The sequence below is a fragment of the Pseudonaja textilis genome, chromosome 16, assembly GCF_049901715.1.
Source record: "Pseudonaja textilis isolate UNSWEBS1 chromosome 16, rPseTex1.2, whole genome shotgun sequence".
In the NCBI taxonomy this organism is placed as follows: domain Eukaryota; kingdom Metazoa; phylum Chordata; class Lepidosauria; order Squamata; family Elapidae; genus Pseudonaja; species Pseudonaja textilis.
In genome coordinates this window covers 6,111,786-6,133,286 of record NC_142005.1, presented here as the reverse complement: position 1 = coordinate 6,133,286, position 21,501 = coordinate 6,111,786, and the positions used below count along the sequence as shown (strand labels likewise).

The window sequence follows — 21,501 nt, the reverse complement described above, 5'->3', positions numbered from 1 at the left end:
GGCCGCTGCACATTCGTAAAGCCAGAAAACCGCCTCCTTACCTTCTGTAAGCTGGAGGAATTCAACTGCGTCTTGTCGATTATTTTCACAGCCACCTGAGTGAGAAAACAGCACCAAAAATAGTCACAGACAGGCCTGTCTGAATGGTAGCAAAAAAGAAGCTTGTACGATTAAGGGCCATTTGCCCCTTCTGGGGGTCTCTAAGGCTCCGCAGAACAACCAGCATTTCCTGGCACTCTGAAAAAGGAAGATTTCGGGGAAGCCCATTTCTACGGACAGCTAAAAATGGGACTTTCAGCGGCAACAGCTACTACGTTAGAATTACCTTCCCTGGGTGATTTTGAAGGATTTGGGGGTGGGGGGGGTGAAATTTAGACAAACTGGAAGTGGCTGCCAGACTGATGGCGGATACCCCCCTCCAGCCCCTCCCACTTTTCTCCACCCACCTATCTTTTTTGTTTATCATGCTGATGTATTTAATCTCATTGTGTTTCTTTGCATTGTTTACTTTATTGTTCTTTTGGTTTGCCTCTGTTCTGTTTGTACTTTCTTTCTTTCTTTCTTTCTTTCTTTCTTTCTTTCTTTCTTTCTTTCTTTCTTTCTTTCTTTCTTTCTTTCTATCCATCTATCTATCAATTATCTATCTATCATCTATCCATCATCTATCTATCCATCCATCCGTCTGTCCGTCCATCTATCATCTCTATCATCCATCCATCCATCCATCTCTCTCATCTCTCTCTGTTATCTCTATCATCCATCCATCCATCATATCTCTCTCATCTCTCTCGCTATCATCTCTATCATCCATCCATCCATCCACCCACATCCATCCATCCATCATATCACTCTCTCATTTCTCTCACTATCATCTCTATCATCCATCCATTCATCCACATCCATCCATCCATCCAATCTCTCTCTCATCTCTCTCGCTATCATCTCTATCATCCATCCATCCATCCACCCACATCCATCCATTCATTCAGTCATTCATGTGGCTTAGTGTAACCCCCCCCCCCCCGGTGAAATAGGCAGCAAATATAGATAATCCTACAATTCATTTAGTGTCCGTTCAAAGTTACAACGGCACTGAAAAAAGTGACCTAGGACCGTTATTTGCAGTTAAGACCTTTGAAGCATCCCCGCGGTCATGTGATCCAAATTCGGAAGCTTGGAGACTGGTCCATACTTATGACCGTTGCTGTGTCTCGAGGACACGTGATCCGCTTTTGTGCATTTCTGACGGGCAAGGTCTAAACAGACCCAGGGATTCCCAACAAGCAAGTTAGGCCTGTCGCTTCTTTCTGGCTTCCCGCCCGGAGATGCCCTCACCTCTTTCCCCGTCAAGACATGACGCGCCAACTTGACTTTGGCAAAATTGCCCTTGCCGATGGTCTTCAGCAGGCGGTAGTTCCCAATGTGGGGTTGCTCGTCAGCGGAGGTTGCAGGGATGCGGCCTCTCAGCATGTTGGTCTTGGCGCTGGGCTTGGCGTCTGGGTGTCCCAAGGCCGGCTGAAAAGATGGAAGGGAAAAAGAGAGAGAGAAAGAATTGAGATGAATTCTTTTTTTAGGCAACTCCGATTTGCCTGCCATACAGACAGTCCTCGACTTATGACCACAACTGAGCCTGGCCTTTCTGCTGCTAAGCCAGACAGTGGTGAAAGTAAGTTTCGCCCCGTTTTTAAAAAGAATTTTTATTTTTAGGCAAACATACACAAACAAAACCTAAAACCATCTTCCAGTTACATACATACAGCATGTCGGTTGGTTACAAATCTTTTGTGCATCCTCTCCATAGTCCTCACTTACAGTTTGTATAAATTCTCATATTCTCAATCTAATATATATATGTATAATTATCAGTGTTAATCATTTATTTGACTAAACTATTATTCCATCATTTTATACGAGATATTCAAGATTTTAATTTATACTATAACAATTCATTACGTCATCCGAAGTCCATCCAACAGTAGTACATTTTTATATTATGTTCTGTATAATTCTGTTATCCTTGTATTATAAAATTCTCTAATATTTCATTTCCGTATTTTTTTGCCTAACCATTGATAAAATAAATCCCAGTTTCGTCCCGTTTTGACCCCCTGGCTTGCCCGGTTGCTAAGTGAATCCCTGCAACAGGTTAAGTTAACTTTGCCTCCGGAAGTTGTAAAACTGCTCCAACATCGGAAGTTTTTAAGAAAAGATGGGATAATAACCGTTTGTCTGAAGGGGTGTTTAGGGTTTCCATTAAGACAAGAGATAGCAACCAAACCACCACCCCCACCATTGCAAGAGACTGGACAGCCTTGAGCAGGAGCCAAATAACCGTCAGGCTTTTCCAACCTGTCGACCTTGCTTTAACAGAATAACCAAGTTGCAAGGGACCTTGGAGGTCTGCTAGTCCAACCCCGCTGCTCAAACAAAAGACTTAATACCATATCAGACAAAGTGGCTGTCCGGTCTCTTTAAAAAAACAACAACAACCCATTATTTTTCCACTGCCACCAGTTTTGGCCCTCAAGGATAGAACGTAATCCTGGAGTCGGAAGGGGATTTTTTTGGTATCTTTGAATGCAAGAATACAGAATGAGAGAGTTATTCTGGAAGGGACCATGGAGATCATCTAGTCCAACCCCCTGCTCAAGCAGGAGACCCTAGCCCATTCCAGACAAATGGCTGCCCAATCTCTTCTTAAAACTTCCAGTGATGGAGCACCGCGATTTCTGGAGGCAAGCCGTTCCGCTGATTAATCGTCCTCACAGTCAGGAAATTCCTCCTTATTTTTAGGTTGCTTCTCTCCTTGATTAGTTTCCCTCCGTTGCTTCTTCTCCTGCCTTCTGGGGCTTTGAAGAACAGCTTGACCCCCCCTCCTCTTCTTTGGGGCAGCCCCTCCGATTTAGGAACATTACTTTAGACCTACTCCACGCCAAAAATCCATTGTTAGCTCTTCTTCAAACCACTGCTGAGACAATCACTACCACCAACCTGCCTCCCAAGGAGGACCTGTATCCTGCACCCTGAGTCAAAAAGAGGGCTGGGAAAATATCTACAGACCCCTCACATCCTGGTCATAAACTGCTTCAACTCTCACCCTCAAAACGACGCTAGAGAGCCCTGCACACCAGAACAATTAGACACAATGAGTGTTTTCCCCAAATGCCATCACTCCGCTAAACAAATAATTCCCTCAATACTGTCCAACTATTTACAAAGTCTGCACTACTATTACTATTACTCTTCTCATCGCTCCTTATCTCCCATCCCCTCCCACTTGTGATTGTAGGACTGTAACTTTGTCGCTTGTATCCTTACGATTTATATGGACTGTTTCCTAGTATGATTTGATTGCTTATTGTACCCTATGACTGTCATTAAGTGTTGTGCCTGATGATTCTTGACTCTTGACAAATGTCTCTTTTCTTCTATGTACACTGAGAGCATTTGCACCAAAGACAAATTCCTTGTGTGTCCAATCACACTTGGCCAATAAAGTATTCTATTCTATTCTATTCTATTCTATTCTATTCTATTCTATTCTATTCTATTCTAGTCTAGTCTAGTCTAGTCTAGTCTAGTCTAGTCTAGTCTAGTCTATTCCTTATTCTGTTCTGCTCTATTTTATTTATTTTATTATTTTATTTTAATTATTCTATTCTATTCTATTCTATTCTATTCTATTCTATTCTAGTCTAGTCTAGTCTAGTCTAGTCTATTCCTTATTCTATTCTATTCTATTCTATTCTATTCTATTCTATTCTATTCTATTCTATTCTACTATACTCTATTCCCTATTCTATTCTATTCTATTCTATTCTAGTCTAGTCTAGTCTAGTCTAGTCTAGTCTAGTCTAGTCTAGTCTAGTCCTAATTCTGTTCTGTTCTGTTCTAGTCTAGACTATTCCTTTTCTGTTCTATTCTATTCTTTCTTATTCTATTCCATGTTCCCCAGCAATTGTCCACCAGGCAATTAGGAGTGCCATGCGGTGTCCCCCCGAAAATATGGGCTCCGAACCCCCACCCCCCCTCCCCCTATTCACGGAAGGAGCCTCGTGTTTCTCAGGGTTAACGAGCTGACTGATTAAAGTCAACGTGAATCAGTTCTGGAGGGTGGGCGGGCAGCCCTGCTAATTAGACGGCCTGCATAAATCATATTTTATGACTTCGCCCGCACTCGACCCCTGGCTGCGACTGTTGGCCTGCTCTTTTCCAGAGGAGACGGCGCTTCGTTAACACCCCACCGAGCAGGTCTAATAAAGGATTATTTGACGGGGAAGAGGATCACAGATGCAACAGCTAAAGGCAGCACCACAGATTTGACAGTTGGTATTTCAGGATAGCAACGAGTGTAAAAAGGAAAAAAGCATTATTAAAAAAAAAAACCAAGCTATCCTGTAGTTTTCTGACCAGTTTCCTGGTCCTACAGTGCCTGAACACAACCTGCACAAACGCTGTTAAACTAGGAACAGCTGGGATATTTTTTATTTGGGGGATTATGTACGGATGAATAGAATAGAATGGGATAGAATACAGAATAGAATAGAATGTTATTCTGTAATTCTGTAAAATAATAGAATAGAAAATAGACTAGAACAGAAAGGAGAGTAGAAGAGAATAGAGTACAGAATAGAATAGAAATTCTGTTATTCTGTAAAATAATAGAATAGAATGTAAAGTAAAATATGGAGTAGAATAGAATTTTATTGGACTGCCATTGGTTGGAAATGGTACTACAGGGTTTCCTGCTTGGGTGGGGGGTTGGACTAGATGACCTACAAGATCCCTTCCAACTCTTAATCTAATCTAATCTAATCTAATCTAATCTAATCTAATCTAATCTAATCTAATCTAATCTAATCTAATCTAATCTAATCTTGTTCCGTTATTCTGTAAAAGAATAGAATAGAATAGAATAGAATAGAATAGAATAGAATAGAATAGAATAGAATAGAATAGAATAGAACAGAGGAATGGAATGGAATGGAATGGAATGGAATGGAATAGAATAGAATGGATCAGAACAGAACAGAACAGAACAGAATAGAGGAATGGAATGGAATGGAATGGAATGGAATAGAATGGAATAGAATAGAATAGAACCGAACAGAACCTTAGAGGTCGTCAGTTCTGTATCAGTTTATCCCACCACAAACGGTCCCACCTGCCCCAATGTTTAGTTGAAATTCCCTTCGTGGAATATGTAAATTTTTTGCTGAGGCCCTGCCATCACAGCCCTTTCAATATCTAACAAAACCATTATAAAACATCCTAACCAGGCCAAAGAGCCCACCGAATCCCAATTTTTCCCAACATCCTGAGAGGTCCGAGGGTGGCTAGCAGGATGGCATGAGGGCAACCGCCTTTCTTAACACATTCTATCCATCCATGCATACCCACAGGTACACGTAGTCCTCGACTTACAACAGTTTATTTAGCGACCATTCAAGGTTACGACGGCACTTGAAAAAGAGCGACTTATGACCAATTTTTCAGCCTTGCGACCACTGCACCCCCAACCCCCCTCCACGGTCACCTGATCAAAATTCAGAGGCTTGGACGAGTGACTCCTCTTTATGATGGCTGCAGAGTCCCGGGGTCACGTAAATCCCCTTTTTGCGACCTTCTGACCAAGCCATGTCTACGGGGAAGCCCAGGTTCACTTAACAACGGTTACTCACTTAACTGTGGCCGACTTAACAAAAGGCGGCAAGAAAAGGGGGCAAAACTCACTAAGCAAATGTCTCACTTAGCCACAGAAATTTGGGGGCTCAATGGTGGTCATAAGTCGAGGACCACCCGTATTCCATCTCTGGATTTGGAACACACTTCCTGAATAACCACAAAAGCCTAATGCAAGCTCTGCTACTTTGAGAGAGAGAGAGAGACTTTCCCCCTAAGAATCACTTCTACGATAACACATTTTTAAAAATGTTTCTTGCCCAAGCACAAAAGCTTTATCAATGAATAAAAGATGAAATCCATTATCTCTGGGAAAACCTTGAGCCATCAAGTACCTGTTTAGGCTGTCAGGTGGGAGCAACATAGCTTGTTTCCAGACATCCATACAATGCCGCTTTTCTTTCTCTTTCCAGCTCTTCCGGCTCACCAAGTGAGAGAAACAGAAGCTTGAGAGTTGGAAGGGGCCTTGGAGGTCTTCTAGTCCAACCCCTTGCCTTAAGCAGGAAACCCTATGCAGGTAAATCCTCCGCTTGCCACCACAATCGAGCCCAAGATTTCTGTTACTAAGTGAAGTTTGTCCCATTTTACGACTTCTCTCGCCACGTTTGTTAAGTGAATCGCTCCAGTTGTTCAGTTAGTGACCCGGTCGTTAAGTGAATCTGTCTTCCCTGTTGGCTTTGATTGTCAGAAAGTCGCAAAAGGGGATTCTGGGGACAGGGCAACCGTCATAAATGTGGGTCAGTGGTGGTAAGAAAAGTCATAGAATGGGGCAAAACTCATTTGAACAAATTTCTCACCTAACAACATAAATTTTGGACTCAGTTGTGCTTGTAAATTGTGGACAACCTGTATGGAAAGTATTCAGGGTTGGTTAGAGTCAGCTAATAAATAAGTAAGTTTGTGTGATACATAGCAGGATAACCCTTTGTCTGAAGTGGTGTAAGCAGCGTGTTGGACTAGATGACCTCCAAGGTCCCTTCCAACTCGGTTATTCTATTCTATTCTTTCTCTTTGCAGAGGTTGGTCAAACGTCAATATTTTGCTAACAAACACACTCTGCACAACCCACCCCGAAACAAACTCTTCAGGGTTGGTTTTTTTTTTTTAGAAGTTTAAAGGAAAAAAAAAAGCCCAGGGCTTTTTTTAATCGCAAGGCAGCTAATGTTGGAATATACGAAGAGCTAAATAAACCGTTGAATTAAAAGACCATTTTAAAAGAAATGGGAGAGTGCAAAGCCACAGGTCTTAAGTAAGGGAAAACACACCAGGGGTTACACCGGCAGCAAACGCAACGCCAAAATGGCTGGAAAAGGCAGGCTGTTTTATTGCAAAGCGCAGGGCTGGAACAGGCGGTAGCGAGGCGGAAATTGTGTTAGTGCACGGTGCGATAATGTGATTTGTCTTGCTTATGGGCTCCATCCGGCAAAGGGGGAACGGCTAAAACCAAGAAGGGAGAAGAAGAAGGATCAGAGATGGTCGTGGACCACTGACTGACTTCCCTGGCTGTCCTCAACTTACGACCACAGTTGTGCTAAGCAAGACGTGTATTAAGCAGATTCTGTCCTGTTTTCTTGCCACCCTTGTGAAATCACAGCGGCTGTTCAGTTAGCAACCCAGTTGTGAAGTGAACAACACTGACTTTGCTTGACGGTGACACTGCGACCGTCATAAATATGAGTCAGTTGCCAAGCCTCTGAAATTTTGATCCCGTGAATCCGGGGAAGCTGCTACGGTTGTGAAAGTGTGAAAAACTAAGTCACTTTGTTTGGTGCCGTTGTAACTTAGAACGGTCACTAAGCCAACTGTTGAAAGTTGAGGACTGCCTGGGTGCGAAGCATGCTTCTGCAAACCGGCTTGTTAAAAAGGCCTGAGATCGCACGCCGAATTATTACGCTATAAAAGCCGGTTTATTACGCTATAAATTCCTCTCTTAACTCCATTTCATGATTCACGCTGTTTGGAAAAGGCCGGGAAACTCCTCCCAGAGCCGCTAAAGCACAGGTTGCCCTCCCACTTAACAACCATTCATTTAGTGACCGTTTGAAGTCATAACGGCACTGATAAAAGCGACGTAGGACCATTTCCCCACGCTTGCAACCGCAGTGCGAAATCCCGGCAGTCGTGCAATATTAAAATTCGACCGCCTTTGGCAACCGACTCATACTTATGATGGGTTTCGGACAGTGGCGGTGTCCCGGGGTCAGGGAACTGGTCCACTGGCTAGTTACCAGGCCGCCCTCAACTTACGACCACAATCGAACCCAACCTGTCTCCCGCTGAGCGAGACATGTCAAGTGGAGTCCGCCCCGTTTTTTTTTCTTGCCACCCTTGTGAATCACAGCGGTTGCGAAGTTAGTTAACACCGTTGTTAAGCGGACAACGCTGACTTTGCTCGTCAGTGACACTGGGACACTGCAGCCACAGCCATGTCAGCGGGAAAACCAGATTCACTCAACAACCGGGTTACTAACTGAGCAATGTCAATGATTCATTGGACAAAGGTAGCCAGGAACGGTGCGTAAAACGGGACAAATGTCTCTCTTAGCAGCCGAAATTTGAGGGTCAAATTTGGGCGTTAAATTGAGGACTGCCTCGTGTTTACGGGGATGATCTTTATCCTGTTATGGCCAATTTCCGGCCGGGAGCAGAAATGATTCCCTGAGCACCGAGAGCATTTGGCTTTTCAAAGCTGCCACTCCTTTAGATGATGCCGAAAGGCGTCTCCCCCTTTTTCTGACGGGTGATTCAGACGAGCTCCAAACAAAAAGAAAAAAAAAAGAAAAGAAAATCACGACTCCTAAGGAATGACAAACTCCTTTCCACCCCAGTACCACCTCGAAGAGAACGAGCCAGAAGGGCAAGGTTGGTCTTCCGAGCAGGAAACGCATCCGTGAAAAAGCCCACGGATCTTCTGTTTCACCGCTTTTGAAAAGCCCTTAAGATCAACTTACACCTGCGAGAGAAGAGGGCGAGGCCAAAGAACTCCAACTTTGCTCGCTCCAGATCGGTTGGGGTTGGTTTTCCCCAGGTGGGCTTTTGGGGCCTTGGGTCCAGCAACATGGGGGGGGGGAGATGTCCTCTGGGTGCCCCACCTGAGGGGTTTTTTAGGCCATTTTAGGAGATGCCAATCATTAGCTCGCCAACGAGTGATGAGTGGCTTTTGAAAGCATCTGCCTCCCCCAAATCCTGGAGGATTTCTTGAAAGCAGCAACAAGGCGTTTTGGGGGACTGGAGACATTTTAATGGCGTCTCTTTCTTGGAGTAAAGGAAAAAAAAAACGAGGCCCTTGGAATGGAGAGATTTTTCTTTCTGCCTACAAATGGCGAATTTCTGTTTCTACTTCTGGTGCTGCAAGATAATTCTTGCCCCCACCCCCCAAAAAAAATCCACTAATTGTGGATTTGCTGATAGAAAAATGTCCATCAAGTGATTAAAGAATTAATCCATGGGGATTTTTAAAAGCAAAAAAGCTCACAGTCCTATGCTAAGTTACCAAAAGTTAATTTTTTTCAGGAGAATTTTTTTTTAAAATTTTCGCTAGTGAGCTCTGTTTAAAAATGATCGGGCCCCTTCCCAAATCACAGTTCCCTAGAGGGGGAACCACATAAAATTCCTCAAAGAAATAAAGACTTTTTTCTTTAGCCTCTTCCTCACTCTGTTCTCCTACCGTGGAAGAAGAGAAGGAACACCAGAAGAGGAAGGGAGGGGAAAAAAAGAACTTTCCCAGGCTCAAAGACTCCCCAAATCATTCCAGATTGCTCGTCTTAACAAGCTTTAAAAGATTTGGAGGGGATTTTTTAAAATCCGGCAACGAGAGCAAGATTCAGAGACGGGATGGACGCTGTTGAGTTGGAGACCCCCTAAGCCAACCAGCCCGAGGCATTCAATAAAGCAATCAAAGGCGGATTTGTATAAAGACTTGAGACCCTACCCCAAATTCCAGAACAGGCCCCCCAAAAGCCCGCGAAGAGTGGCAAATAACTCGAGACTTACTACTCCCATTGTCACTCGGTATCCGTTTTCTCCGCTCATTAAAGACTGTCTCCTCTCGCCCTTCCGCACGGCAGCCTCTCGGCCTGCCGCTGCCTCCTTTGCTCCTCCGTGGCGGCCCGTTGCCAGCCGGAGAGACGTTGCCAGCCGGGTGGGGAAGGGGGGGGACAGGCTCTTTTCCCTCAATGATCCATGCAGGCCTTTGGGGTGGGGGGAGCAAAGCATTCAAGATGCCCGATTCCTTCGGGGGGGTCCCCCGGCGGTGAAGCAATGTATCAAAATGGGCTCAAAAGGCCAGGCTGCCCCGTGGGAATGGCCTCTGCCGACGCATTATACGGCTTTGTGGGCTGCTGGCCCGGAGCACCACCTTCTCCAAGGAGCAAAGTACAACCGCGGCCTGCAGGGAGGAAATGCTGGCCTTCCTCATCCAACCGGCGCGGAGTCTCCACCTCCCGATACCTGAGCTGCGGCAGCCCTTTCGCAACTTTGGCGGAGTTGTGCCGAGGCAAAGTACACCTGGGCTGCTTTGCCAAGTCTGCGGGAGTTTCCCCCCACCACCACCTTCCCCGTTGAGTTTGGAGAGGAGGAAGGGATGGGAGAAGCCGAAGAGGACGAAACAAGAGCCGTCAGTAAATGTTAGACAAATAATCCTTTTCGCCGAAAGAGAAGACCGGGCAGGACCTCCCGGAGGAGAGCTGCATCCAAGAGGAACCGGACGGCGGACGGGTTCCTCCGCGCCCTGGAGGAGAAAGGGAAATGGAGGCAAAACCTGCTTTTCAGGGGGTGGGAGGAGAAAGATGGAACTTGGGAGGGTGTCGGGTTCTCCCCCACAGGAAGGAGCCTGCCCCACCCAGGCAAATGGCAGGCAGGCCTTTGCGAAGTAGAGGGGGGGAGGAAGAGAGAGAGAGAGAGAGGAACAATGACGTTACCCCTTTGACCTGCCATCAGGTGATCCGGAGCGCTGACGGAGCCAGTTGGCGCTGCTGCTGAGCCCAGGCAGCAGCAACCTGCTGAATGAGAGATTTGGTTTGTTTTTTTGAGATAAGGGAGTGCCAGAGGGGAAGAAGGGGGAGGGAGAGAGAGAGAGAGAGAGAAAAGAAAGGGAAAGAGGGAGGGAGAGAAAGGGACAGAAAGAGAGGGAGGGAGGGAGAGAGAGAAAAAGAAAGAAGGGGGGGAAGAGGAGAGGCAGACTTTTGCCAATAAAGGAGAATATTTGTACCCCAGAGTTGAACTGTGGGTGTCATTTATGCTCTTGAGCTTGGTTAGTTTTTTGCAGACATTTCGCTTATCCTACTAGGTGACACCAACAGTGCTAGTAGGACATGGGGTTTGTGGTGGCGGTGATGATGATGGAAGAGGGGGAGGAAGAGGGGAGGAAGAGAACTGTCGAATTTGGGGGGGGGGGTTCTCTGAGCTTGATGGTTTTCTTGCAGACGTTTCATGACCCAACCAGGTAATGTCGTCAGTGCTACAAGGGAAAGGGGTTTGCAGAGAGGAGGCGGCAGAGCAAAAGAGGAAGAGGAGGAGGACTGTGGGGGGGTCCCTTGGTGTTTTCCAAGCTTGGTATTTTCTCTCACAATCTCACTTTACAAATGTTTCACTTAGCAACCATAATGGTGGGCTCAATTGTGGTCGTAAGTCGAGGACTACCAGCAGCGCTGTTTTGACAGGTGAATGCAATGCCAGAAGAACCCCTGAGAAGAAGCAACAGAGAGAATCCCTCCTTTGATCCACATCCCTTTCGCTGCCTCGCTTTAAGTTGGTAAATGAATGGTCATAAAGTGAGGACTACCATCTTTCTTTCTTTCTTTCTTTCTTTCTTTCTTTCTCTTTCTTTCTTTCTTTCTCTTTCCTTCCTTCCTTCCTTCCTTCCTTCCTTCCTTCCTTCCTTCCTTCCTTCCTTCCTTTCTTTCTTTCTTTCTTTCTTTCCTTTTTCTCCTTCCTTCCTTCCTTCCATTTCATCCTGCTGGCTCCAGAGACTTTATTAAGCATCGCAACCACCTCTCCACAGGACAAGACACACACACACACACACACACACACACACACACACACAGGCAGCTTCCCAATCTTTCAGCCAAAGCTTCCTGTCCTGCAGCGAGCATCGCATTCGGCCAAGCCCTGGCGCTCTTTCAAAATTCTCGCAGATGAACTAACTTGCTGTGGGGTTATTTCTTTCCATGGTTAAGAGGTTCCCGGAGACCTCAATGTGCTGAATAATAAATATCCGGTATTCTGAAAGACTTTATTTTTCTTTTGGACTTACGAGCAGCTCACAGATGTGCTGACCAGAAACGGCCTTGGGTACCTACGGCATGTGAGTTTGGAGCAGGGCTATGGCAGCCGAGCTTCGCTCGTCCAGGGAATTGGGAAAATGCGGACCAATACCACTCTATAAACCCTTAATAAGGCCACACCTAGAATATTGCATCCAGTTTTGATCACCACACTATAAAAAACAATGTTGAGACTCTGGAAAGGGTGTAGAGAAGAGCAACCAGGATGATGAGGGGACGGAGGCTAAAAGATATGAAGAACGGTTGCAGGAACTGGGCATGGCTAGTCTAGAGAAGGACCAGGGGAGACAGGATAGCATCTTCCAATATTTGAGGGGCGGCCCCAGAGAGGAGGAAGGGGTCAAGCTGTTTTCTAAAGCACCTGAAGGCCAGACAAGGAATAATGCATGGAAACTGAACAAGGAGAGATTCAACCGGGAAATAAGGAGATTTTTATAACAGTGAGAGCAATCAGCTGTTGGAACAGAAGTTTCCTTTGGATGTTATGGGAGCTTCATCACTGGAGGCTTTCAAGAAGAGACCGGACTGCTGTCTATCAGAAATGGTATAGGGTCTCCTGCTTAAGCAGGGGGTTGGACTAGATGACCTACAAGGTCCCTTCCAACTCTATTCATCTGTATAGGTAGCCTAGAAAGGTAGCATGTTACTAAGCAGTGATGGCACCAGGGAAACCCAGCAAGAGCCATTTTCAAGAGTCATATTTTTAATACGACACAAGCGATTTTAACGGGTCTGTAATTTGCAGGAGCAACGAATTAATTCAGATTCCAAGCCAAAAAAACCAACAACCCAGAGCCAACTTTAGAAATTGATTTTCTAACCTTAAGGAGAAAGCTTTGGGGGGATGATAACCTGAAAAACCAAAGCACAAATCACCTCTGCCTGCCTTCCTGCTGCGTATGCAAAGCAACTCCCTCTCTTGAGTATAAACAGTTCTCGCCTTACGACCATTAATTCGGCCCAAAATGCCCATTGCTAAGCAAGACAATTGTTCAATGAATTCTGCCCCAAGTTACGACCTCCCTTGACTCGGTTGTTGGCTGTTAAGTTCGCCGCACGGTTTGTTAAGCGAACCTGGCTCCATTGACATCACGTCTCAGAAGATCCCAAAAAGGGATCAGGTGACCCCAGGATGCTGCAACCGGTCGTAAATACGAGCCACCTGCCACCTGCCTGGATTTTGGTCCCGTGACCAAGAGGGAGGTATAAGTTGTAAGTGTGAAAAACAGTCATAAGCTGGATTTGCTTTAACAACCGCATTTCACTTAACGACTGCACTGATTCATTTAACAACCAAGGCAAAAAAAGGTTGCAAAAATCTCCTCTCTCAGCCTTGCTTAGCAACATAAATTCTGCTTCCAATTGTGATCACGACTACCTGTATGTCGCCAGACCGCAGGTCTACCGGGCTCAAAGTCACCTCTAATACTGACAGCTCTTCTTAGCACCTCCCCAAACCCCAAAGGCCAGAAGCTGAAGTTTGGATCTCCTGCATGGAAGATAAAGCATTCACCAGCACAGAAAGGATTTTCTGCAAAATGCAATGTAGCTTGTTCACACAACTAACTTCCTTCCTTCCTTCCTTCCTTCCTTCCTTCCTTCCTTCCTTCCTTCCTTCCTTCCTTCCCCTCTTCCCCTTCCTCCCCTCTTGCTACTTGCTCCTTCCTTCTTTCCTTCTCCTCTCCCCCTTCCTCCTCCCCGCTACTCACCCACTCCTTCCTTCCTTCCTTCCTTCCTTCCTTCCTTTCCTTCCTTCCTTCCTTCCTTCCTTCCATTTGTTCTCGATATGCAGAGTGCAAACTCCACATAAGTAGGCTCTGAGGCTTTGCTTTTGACTCCCACATCCAATCTCAGATATTTTAAAATATTTTATTCAGAATTTTACAGAGAAGCATTGCATTATGAACACCTTGCACAGTGCCGTGGGTTCGACTTTCCCCTTTTTTTGTTGTCTTTCTGTCTGTCTCTCTCCTTTTCTCTCCTCTCTCTCTCCTTATCCCATTCGGGTTGTTTAGCAACCCAACCAACCTGCAAGCCAAGGACTGACAAGGGCCGTCCCCATAGAAAACAGCAGCAGCAGCCAGTCTCAGACTAAAAAGCTCCATTGCTCCTTCTTTGTCCTGTTTGACTTGCAAGCTGGTCATAAAATGAGCACGTAATGCCTTGAGGTCCCATGGAGGTGTCTTACTTCCGTGTTGTTTTGTTTGGAAAAAAAAAAAGCTCCATTTCTTTAAAATCGTATTTCCCCCGATTTTTTTCCCCCCTTAAAGTAGTTCCGTGAAGGAAAACTCTAGTATCACCTGTCTGTCTTCTGCAAATTCCATTTCTAAGAAGTCCATCGTAAGTCTTATCTCTTGGCGGCTTCTTTTCAAACATTTGTACTCTCTTCCCCTACCCCATGCCCGGATTTGAAATATTTATACCTGGCTTTTCAACCACAAAGATTCCCAGAGCAATGTACTGATTAATAATAAAAAAAAAGGACAGACCCTGGTCTCTAAAACCCAGAGAGATCGGTGCATCACAAAGGAAATCGACAAACTCAGGCACCGACTTAAAGTCCCAAAATTCTTACTTCAACCAGTGGGGATTGGGGACGGAAAGCATTACCGGCTATTTCCAGGCAGAAATATTTAGATTTCCCCCTTCCATTTGAAATTAATATCTCAAGCTACTTAAAAAGGCAAAAATCAATCAGGAACAGAGACAATGAATTATTAAGGCGTTTCGTATTTAACTGGGATCAATAGAAGGTTAAAAAAAAAAAATCAGGATTGCGATTGTAGCCACAATATTAAGACAAAAAGCAAGTGGAAAAAAAAAATAAACCTACTAAAAGCTTTAGCAAACAACTTCTGGAAAATGGAGGCCGTGGTATTTCAAATCACCTTGCCTGCACAGGTGCAGCAACTAAGTTGTAAGCTGACAATGGAAATAGCTGAGCTGTAGATATTTCTGTCTTTTACCATCAGTTATTAACATTACAAAAAAATAGAGGCAGTCCCTGACTTACAACAATTCGTTTAGCGACTGTTCAAAGTGACCTACAAAACCTGCTTACAGCCACTGCAGTATCACCACAGTCACATGATTAAAATCCAGGGACTTAGTAACTGGCGTGCCTCGTGTAGCAAGGGAAAATAACCTAATAACGAGAGTTTGAAGGGACCTTGGAGGTCTTCTAGTCCAGCCCCTGCTTGAGCAGGGAACCCTAGACCATTTCAGAACGAATGGCTGTCCAATCTCTTCTTGGAAACCTCCAGTGATGAAGCACCTACAGCTTCTGGTGGCAAGTTGTTCCACTGGTCAATTGTTCTCACAGTCAGGAAATTCCTCCTGAGTTCTAGGTTTCTTCTCTCCTTGCTTAGTTTCCATCCATGGCTTCTTGTTTTGCCCTCAGGTGCTTTGGAGAATAGCTTGACTCCCTCTTCTTTGGGGCAGCCCCTGAGACATTGGAAGACTGCTATCATGTCTCCCCTAAGTCCTTCTTTCCATTAGACCAGACATACCCAGTTCCTGCAACCGTTCTTCATCTATTTTATCCTCCAGCCCCCTAATCCTCTTGGTTGGTCCTCTCTGCACTCTTTCCAGAGTCTCAACATAAATGGAAGAGCCAACAGTTGGAAACAAGAACTGGAGGTTTATACCAAGAGCTCAGCACAGGCCCACTTGGGACTCCACAAAAGCACCCTGAATCTGAAGCTCCAATTCCAAGTAGTCCTTGACATACAACAGTTCACTGAGTGACCGTCCAAAGTCACAACGTCGCTGAAAACAAAAGTGAATTATGGCCATTTTCCATACCCGTGACCGAGCATTCCCCACGGTCACGTGGTCTAAAAAAATAATAATCTGGATGCTTGGTGACTGGTTCATATTTATGACGGTTGCAGCGTCCCCCGGGGTCACGCGATCCCCTTTTGTGACTTTCCGATCAGCAAATGGATTCACTTAACAACCACGTTGTCAGCTTGGGAAGCCATATTGAGACCAGAGATGTTCCCACGCTGCCACAACTGAGCCTGGGAAAGTGGGAGGGGGGAATATATTGGAGTGTATCTAGTTAGACATAACAACATTCTTTTTCTGATTCAAGGTCAGGTTGTGTTGCGCCTAAGTGAGAGGAAGTCTTAACTTGGGACGGTGACTGGAGCACGTGATGTGATGATGGGACGGATGGTGCAGGGGATGGATTTTGTAGTTTTTACTTATTGCAGATTCAGGATTCCCCAGTTGTGCCAGTTGACTATCCAAATAAAAAGGAACCTTCGAGAAGATGCCAGTCGGAAAACAGGGCAAAACTCACTTAGCAGCTGTTTCGCGTAGCAGTGGAGAAAATGGGCTCTGTGGTGGATCGTTTCACGATCATGAATATTTGCACTGGGTGCATGATGCTTCTTCAACCCAGTTTTTTTTTTGTTTCCTGCGAGACACCCCCACAAAGGTTGGGCTTTCGAAAGCAAACAGCCCCCCCAAATAAATCTCTCCCTGCTGATGTAAATGCAAGAGGCCTGGCACTGATCTGCAAACCCTGCGCCAGATGGCTGCAGTCAGACGAGGCCTGCCTGCGTTCCTGCTGCAAACGGGGACGACAAGAGAGAGCGAGAGAGGCACAAATAATGTAGACTTGAGGATGCTTGCAAGCTCCAGGTCTGCACCAAAGCCAATTCGGATTGCAGAATTTCTCAACGATTTCAATTCTCCTTTTCGATTCCAAAAATTCTCAATCCAGAAATCATGGTCGAGAATTGACATGACATGGATGTTCACTGGAATTACAAGAGAATATACAAGAAATAAGAAGTGGAGGCAAACATCTGGGCAGAACAAAATCCTAGGCTCTTCAAACTTGGCAAGTTTAAGACTTGTGGACTTCGACTCCCAGAATTCCTGAGCTAACATGACTGGAGGAAGAGGAATTCTGGGAGTTGAAATCCACAGGTCTTCAAAGCTGTCGAGTTTGAAGACCCCTGCCATAACCCAATAAAAGCAAAGTGGAAAAGTCGAACAAGAAAATCAAGATGGGGCATTAAAACAGTCAATATTGGAAGATAAAAGAGTTCATAAAGAAAACGAGAGAAAGAAATGGGAATTCCTCTTCAAAGGAAATAAAAATGGAGAAACGTCCCTGCAAAATGGATGGGATAATACCAAGGCATATTTCAGAGAGAGTAAGCGAACTTTCTGTACAGGAAGGAGAAATAGGGCAAAAGGAGGAGAGAAGAAAGGAATTAGAATAATAATATAAAAGATTAGAATTGGAACTACGGAAAGACCCCCACAAAAAATTGAAATGGCAAGAATCAGATGGAACTAGTAAAACATGAATTAAATATTTTAGGGAACAAGGAACTGGCACAATTAAGGCAGCTAAACAAAATTCTCACTGCTTCTCAACTGGGAGCAAATTTCTCCCCGGCCAAACCTGATTGCATAGATAAAATCATCCCAGGATTTATTAGCCTTCTTCTGCAATTAAAAACAGCGGGTAGCCCTCGGCTTACTGAGCTCAAACGTTTCTGTTAAGTGAGACATTTGCTCAGTGAGTTTTGCCCCCTTTTTCTTGCCACAGCGGCGAAGTGAATCACTGCAGTTGATAGGCTGGTAACCCGGTCGTTAAGTGAATCTGGCTTCCCCCATTGACTCTGCTGGCCAGAAGGTCGCAAAAGCGGATCGCGGTGAGCCCGGGACGCGGTGACCGTCATAAATACGAGTCAGTTGCCAAGCGCCTGCATTTTGATCACGTGACCATAGGGGGCACTGCAGAGGTTGTAACTATGGAAAAACGGTCATAAGCCACATGTTTCAGTGCTGCTGTGACTTCGAATAGTCACTAAATGAACTGTTGTAGGTAAAGGACTACCTGTATACACGACAGCAAACGGGAGGTGGAGGTGGGAAGTCACAACCCTAACAAAGGATCATCCTGCTTAGTGGATGGACCACCCTTTAAATTTCGCTTTGGCCAAGATTTGCCACTCAGGTAGACCTCAACATATGACATTTGGGACCCAAACTGCTTTCGCTAAACAGGGCGGTGGCTAAATGAGTCGATTTTTGCTGTGATTGTTAAGCAAATCGCCCTGGTTGTTAAGTGAGTTCTGGAGTCATCGGAAGAGACAAATGGGCAACCATTTGTCTGAAATGGTATATAGGGTCTTCTGCTTGACAGGGGGTTAGACTAAAAGACCTCCAAGGTCCCTTCCAACTCCTTCCTTCCTTCCTTCCTTCCTTCCCTTCCTTCCCTTCCTTCCTTTCTTCCTTTCCTTTCCTTCCTTCCTTGAAGGTTTTTAAGAAGGGATTGGACAAATGGTGTAGGGGTCTCCTGTTTGAGCAGGGGGTTGGACTAGAAGACCTCTGAGGTTCCCTCCAATTCTTCTATTCTGTTCTTCTTCAAGATTTACAAGGGAAAAAAATCAGAAATGCCCGTTGTGAGAACGCTCTCCTTGGTGAAGTCCTCTTGAAGGAGGAGCAAGCCACAGATTTTCTTCTTCTTGTAATTCAAGTGTGCGGTTAGCTTTTTCTCCGTACGTGGCACGTGTTCATTTACATGAAAAAAAAAGAGAGAGAGAAAGGATGCACCTGGGGTAATTCTCTCACCCACACTCTCTCGGCTCCAAGAGGCTCCGGTTATTAAAAAAAAAGAAAAAAAAAACCCACACGGTTGTGATGTCTCCCTACCATCACGGAGGACTTTGCGAGATGCCCTTTCTCTTCTACTCAGAGACACCAAGAAATTCAAGTTGGGATTGGGTAGGTCTAGTTTAGTTTAAATTTAGTTTAGTTTACTTTATTGTCATTTGCACCTCGTACAACGAAATCAAACACCCTCTTCAGTGCACATCAGGACCATGAAAATAAACACAAACGCACATCCTTCACCCTCCACACATTGAACCGAAAACCCCCGACGTTGCACCAACACTGCACTCTGCAGCAGAATGCAAAAGAGCTACTGCCCTGGGATAGAAGCTGTTTTTCAGCCTATTTGTCCTTGTTTTTATTATTGTCCTGTACCGGCTGCCAGATGGTAATAGTTCAGAAAAAAAGGGTTCCCAGGATGAGATGGATCTTTGGGGATGTTTTGAACTTTCTTAAGGCAGCGGGAGCTATGAAGCTCTTCCAAAGAGGGGAGAGGGCAACCCAGGATCCTCTGGGCCATGACATTCACCCTCTGGAGCACTTTCCTATCTGCCCCCGTGCAATTGGCAAACCCTACAGAGGTGCAGTGAATTAAGATACTCTCTCTGGTGCAGCGGTAGAAGGTCCCCAGCAGTTTTCCATTCCGTTGTTGTTTCCTGGGAAGCCTCAGGTAGTCTAATCTCTGCTGGGCCCTTCTGACCAGGGCTGCAATGTTGGTCCCCCAGGTCAGGTCCTCTTTTAGGGTAACACCCAGAAACTTCAAACTGGCCACTTGCTCCACTCGGTCTCCACGGATAAGCCAGGGCTGGAGGTCTGATCTGATCCTTCTATAGTCCACTATCAGCTCCTTGGTCTTATTGGTGATGAGGATCAAGTTATGGTCTCCACACCACGAAAGCAACCATTGGTCCACCTCATCTCAATTTGTTAGACTCATCCCCCGCAGAGATGAGTGTAAACTTTTTCACTAGTCTAGTGAAAAGAAGGACTAGAGGTGACATGATAGTAGTGTTCCATTATCCGAGGGGCTGCGATAAAGAAGGGGGTGGGGAGTCAACCTGTTCCTCCCCTCCCCCCAAAAAAAAACACCTGAAGAAGCAACGGATGGAAATTAAGGAGAAAATTCCTGACAGTGGGAACAATTAACCAGTGGAACAAATTGCCTTCAGAAATGGTGGGTGCCCCAACAGCGGAGGCTTTTAAAAAAAGACTGGACAGCCATCTGTCAGAAGTAGCATAGGATTCCTGCGAGGGCAGCGGGTTGGGCTTGATGACCTCCAAGGTCCCTTTCCAACTCTGGTATTCTGTTACAGCGCACAAGGATTGGCCTGGTGTTTTTTTCCCGGAGTGCCACAGGGCACAGAAACAAAAGGGAAGAACAAGAACAAACCAACCCTTATTCTGGCCGCCCCATTTTTTTTTATTTTTTATTTTATTTTGGAGACCAGAGCTTTGAACTGGCTGGGAAGGTATAATTTTGTGGCAGTGACCTGACATGCTTCGAGCTCTTGCCAGCAAGTTATGGCTGTACACAGCTGGATATTGTTCTTGTCCCCAGCACACAGTTGCACTTATTGTTCTAAGTCAATAATCTGCACTTGTGTGTAATTTGTCCCGGCACCAAAAACAAAAAATCGCCCCACCCCTGATGCTGTATTATTCTCATTGCCTGGGAGTGTCTGGACTTACTGAGTTTCTGGATTTGTGTTACGTGACAGCATTGTCACCGGTGTTTTGATTCTGAACTTAGAACTGGCTGAGGCCACACAACAAGCTTAAACTACGGCTTGCCAGCAAAACAAAATTTCCTAAAATTAAATTTCCTAAGCAAGTCAAACAAACCACATTTTGGCTTGTGGGTAATGTGTGAACCCTCTTTCTTTTTCCTGCTTATGCCCTCGTTTACGGACCATTGCACAGCTTTTCATGCATGGGGAAGGAAGCCTAGAAGAATGTTAAAATCAAAATTCAGCCCGAAAATTCAAGCCTTGTGATTCAGTTGACTCCGGGTGCGCAAGTATTCTTTGACTTAAGACCGCAATCGAGTCCAAACTAAGCATGACAATTATTAAGTGACTTTTGCCCCATTTTACGATATTTACTGCCCCAGTTGTTAAGTGAATCACTGCAGTTGTTAAGTTACTCACGGAGTTGTTAAGTGAATTTGGCTTGATTTTGCTCGTCCAAAGATCGTAAAAGGTGACCTTGGGACACTGCAAAAACCGTCCTAAATGCGAAGCAGTTGCCAAGCACCTGAATTTTGATCACGTGACCCTGATGAATGCTGCAACGGTCCTAAATGTGAAAAATGGTCACAAATCACCCTTTTTGTGTGCTGTTGTAACTCTCAATAGTCACTAAACTGTTGCAAGTCAAGGACTTCACCTATTTTTGAGGCTGCAACCCTATTTGGAAAGCTATTTGAGCCGAACTCCCTATTCCGAGTGCTTTCTCCATTAAAAAAAAGGTTAAATTCTTTTTCTCCATTTCCCTCTACACACATTTCCTCGTATCATACATCGATATGGTACATCTCAAGGGCAGCACATAAATAGCAGTGGTGCATTTCACATTCCATTGTGACAGAGGTGGGCTACAGAAACCACGCATTAAATAAATATCAGCAAAAGCGCAAAAACAGAGTGTAAGCATTTTGTTTTCATTTTTGAAAGCCTCTGAACACCTGGGTTACTTCCTCACCTCATTTTATTCCTCCCTCTCTCTAACTAAGGTTTGACAGAGGGATGGCCATAGACCTGGTGAGAATTTCAAAATCTCTGTATTTTCAGATACACACACACACACACACACACACACACACACTCCCCCCTTCTCTTCTATTATCTGTTTCTTATCTCTTTCTCTCTACCTACCTACCTGTCTCTCTTCT

General features: G+C 45.1%; 1 protein-coding gene across 16 annotated transcripts in view; it reads right to left on the bottom strand.

Moving 5' to 3' along the window:
• Window positions 1-21,501, bottom strand: part of MARK2 (microtubule affinity regulating kinase 2) — a 118,129-nt gene that overhangs the window by 39,827 nt on the left and 56,801 nt on the right. For 10 of the 16 annotated variants that reach the window (XM_087913647.1, XM_087913650.1, XM_087913657.1 and 7 more), the window contains exons 2-3: window positions 1,336-1,515; window positions 42-95 (exon numbers count right to left, since the gene is read on the bottom strand). In XM_087913647.1, the coding sequence (XP_087769773.1) occupies window positions 42-95; window positions 1,336-1,515 (234 nt within the window). Of the gene's footprint in view, window positions 1-41; window positions 96-1,335; window positions 1,516-9,675; window positions 10,092-21,501 lie in introns of those variants that run through there. The other 6 variants (XM_087913644.1, XM_087913645.1, XM_087913646.1 and 3 more) reach the window with 3 other exon arrangements.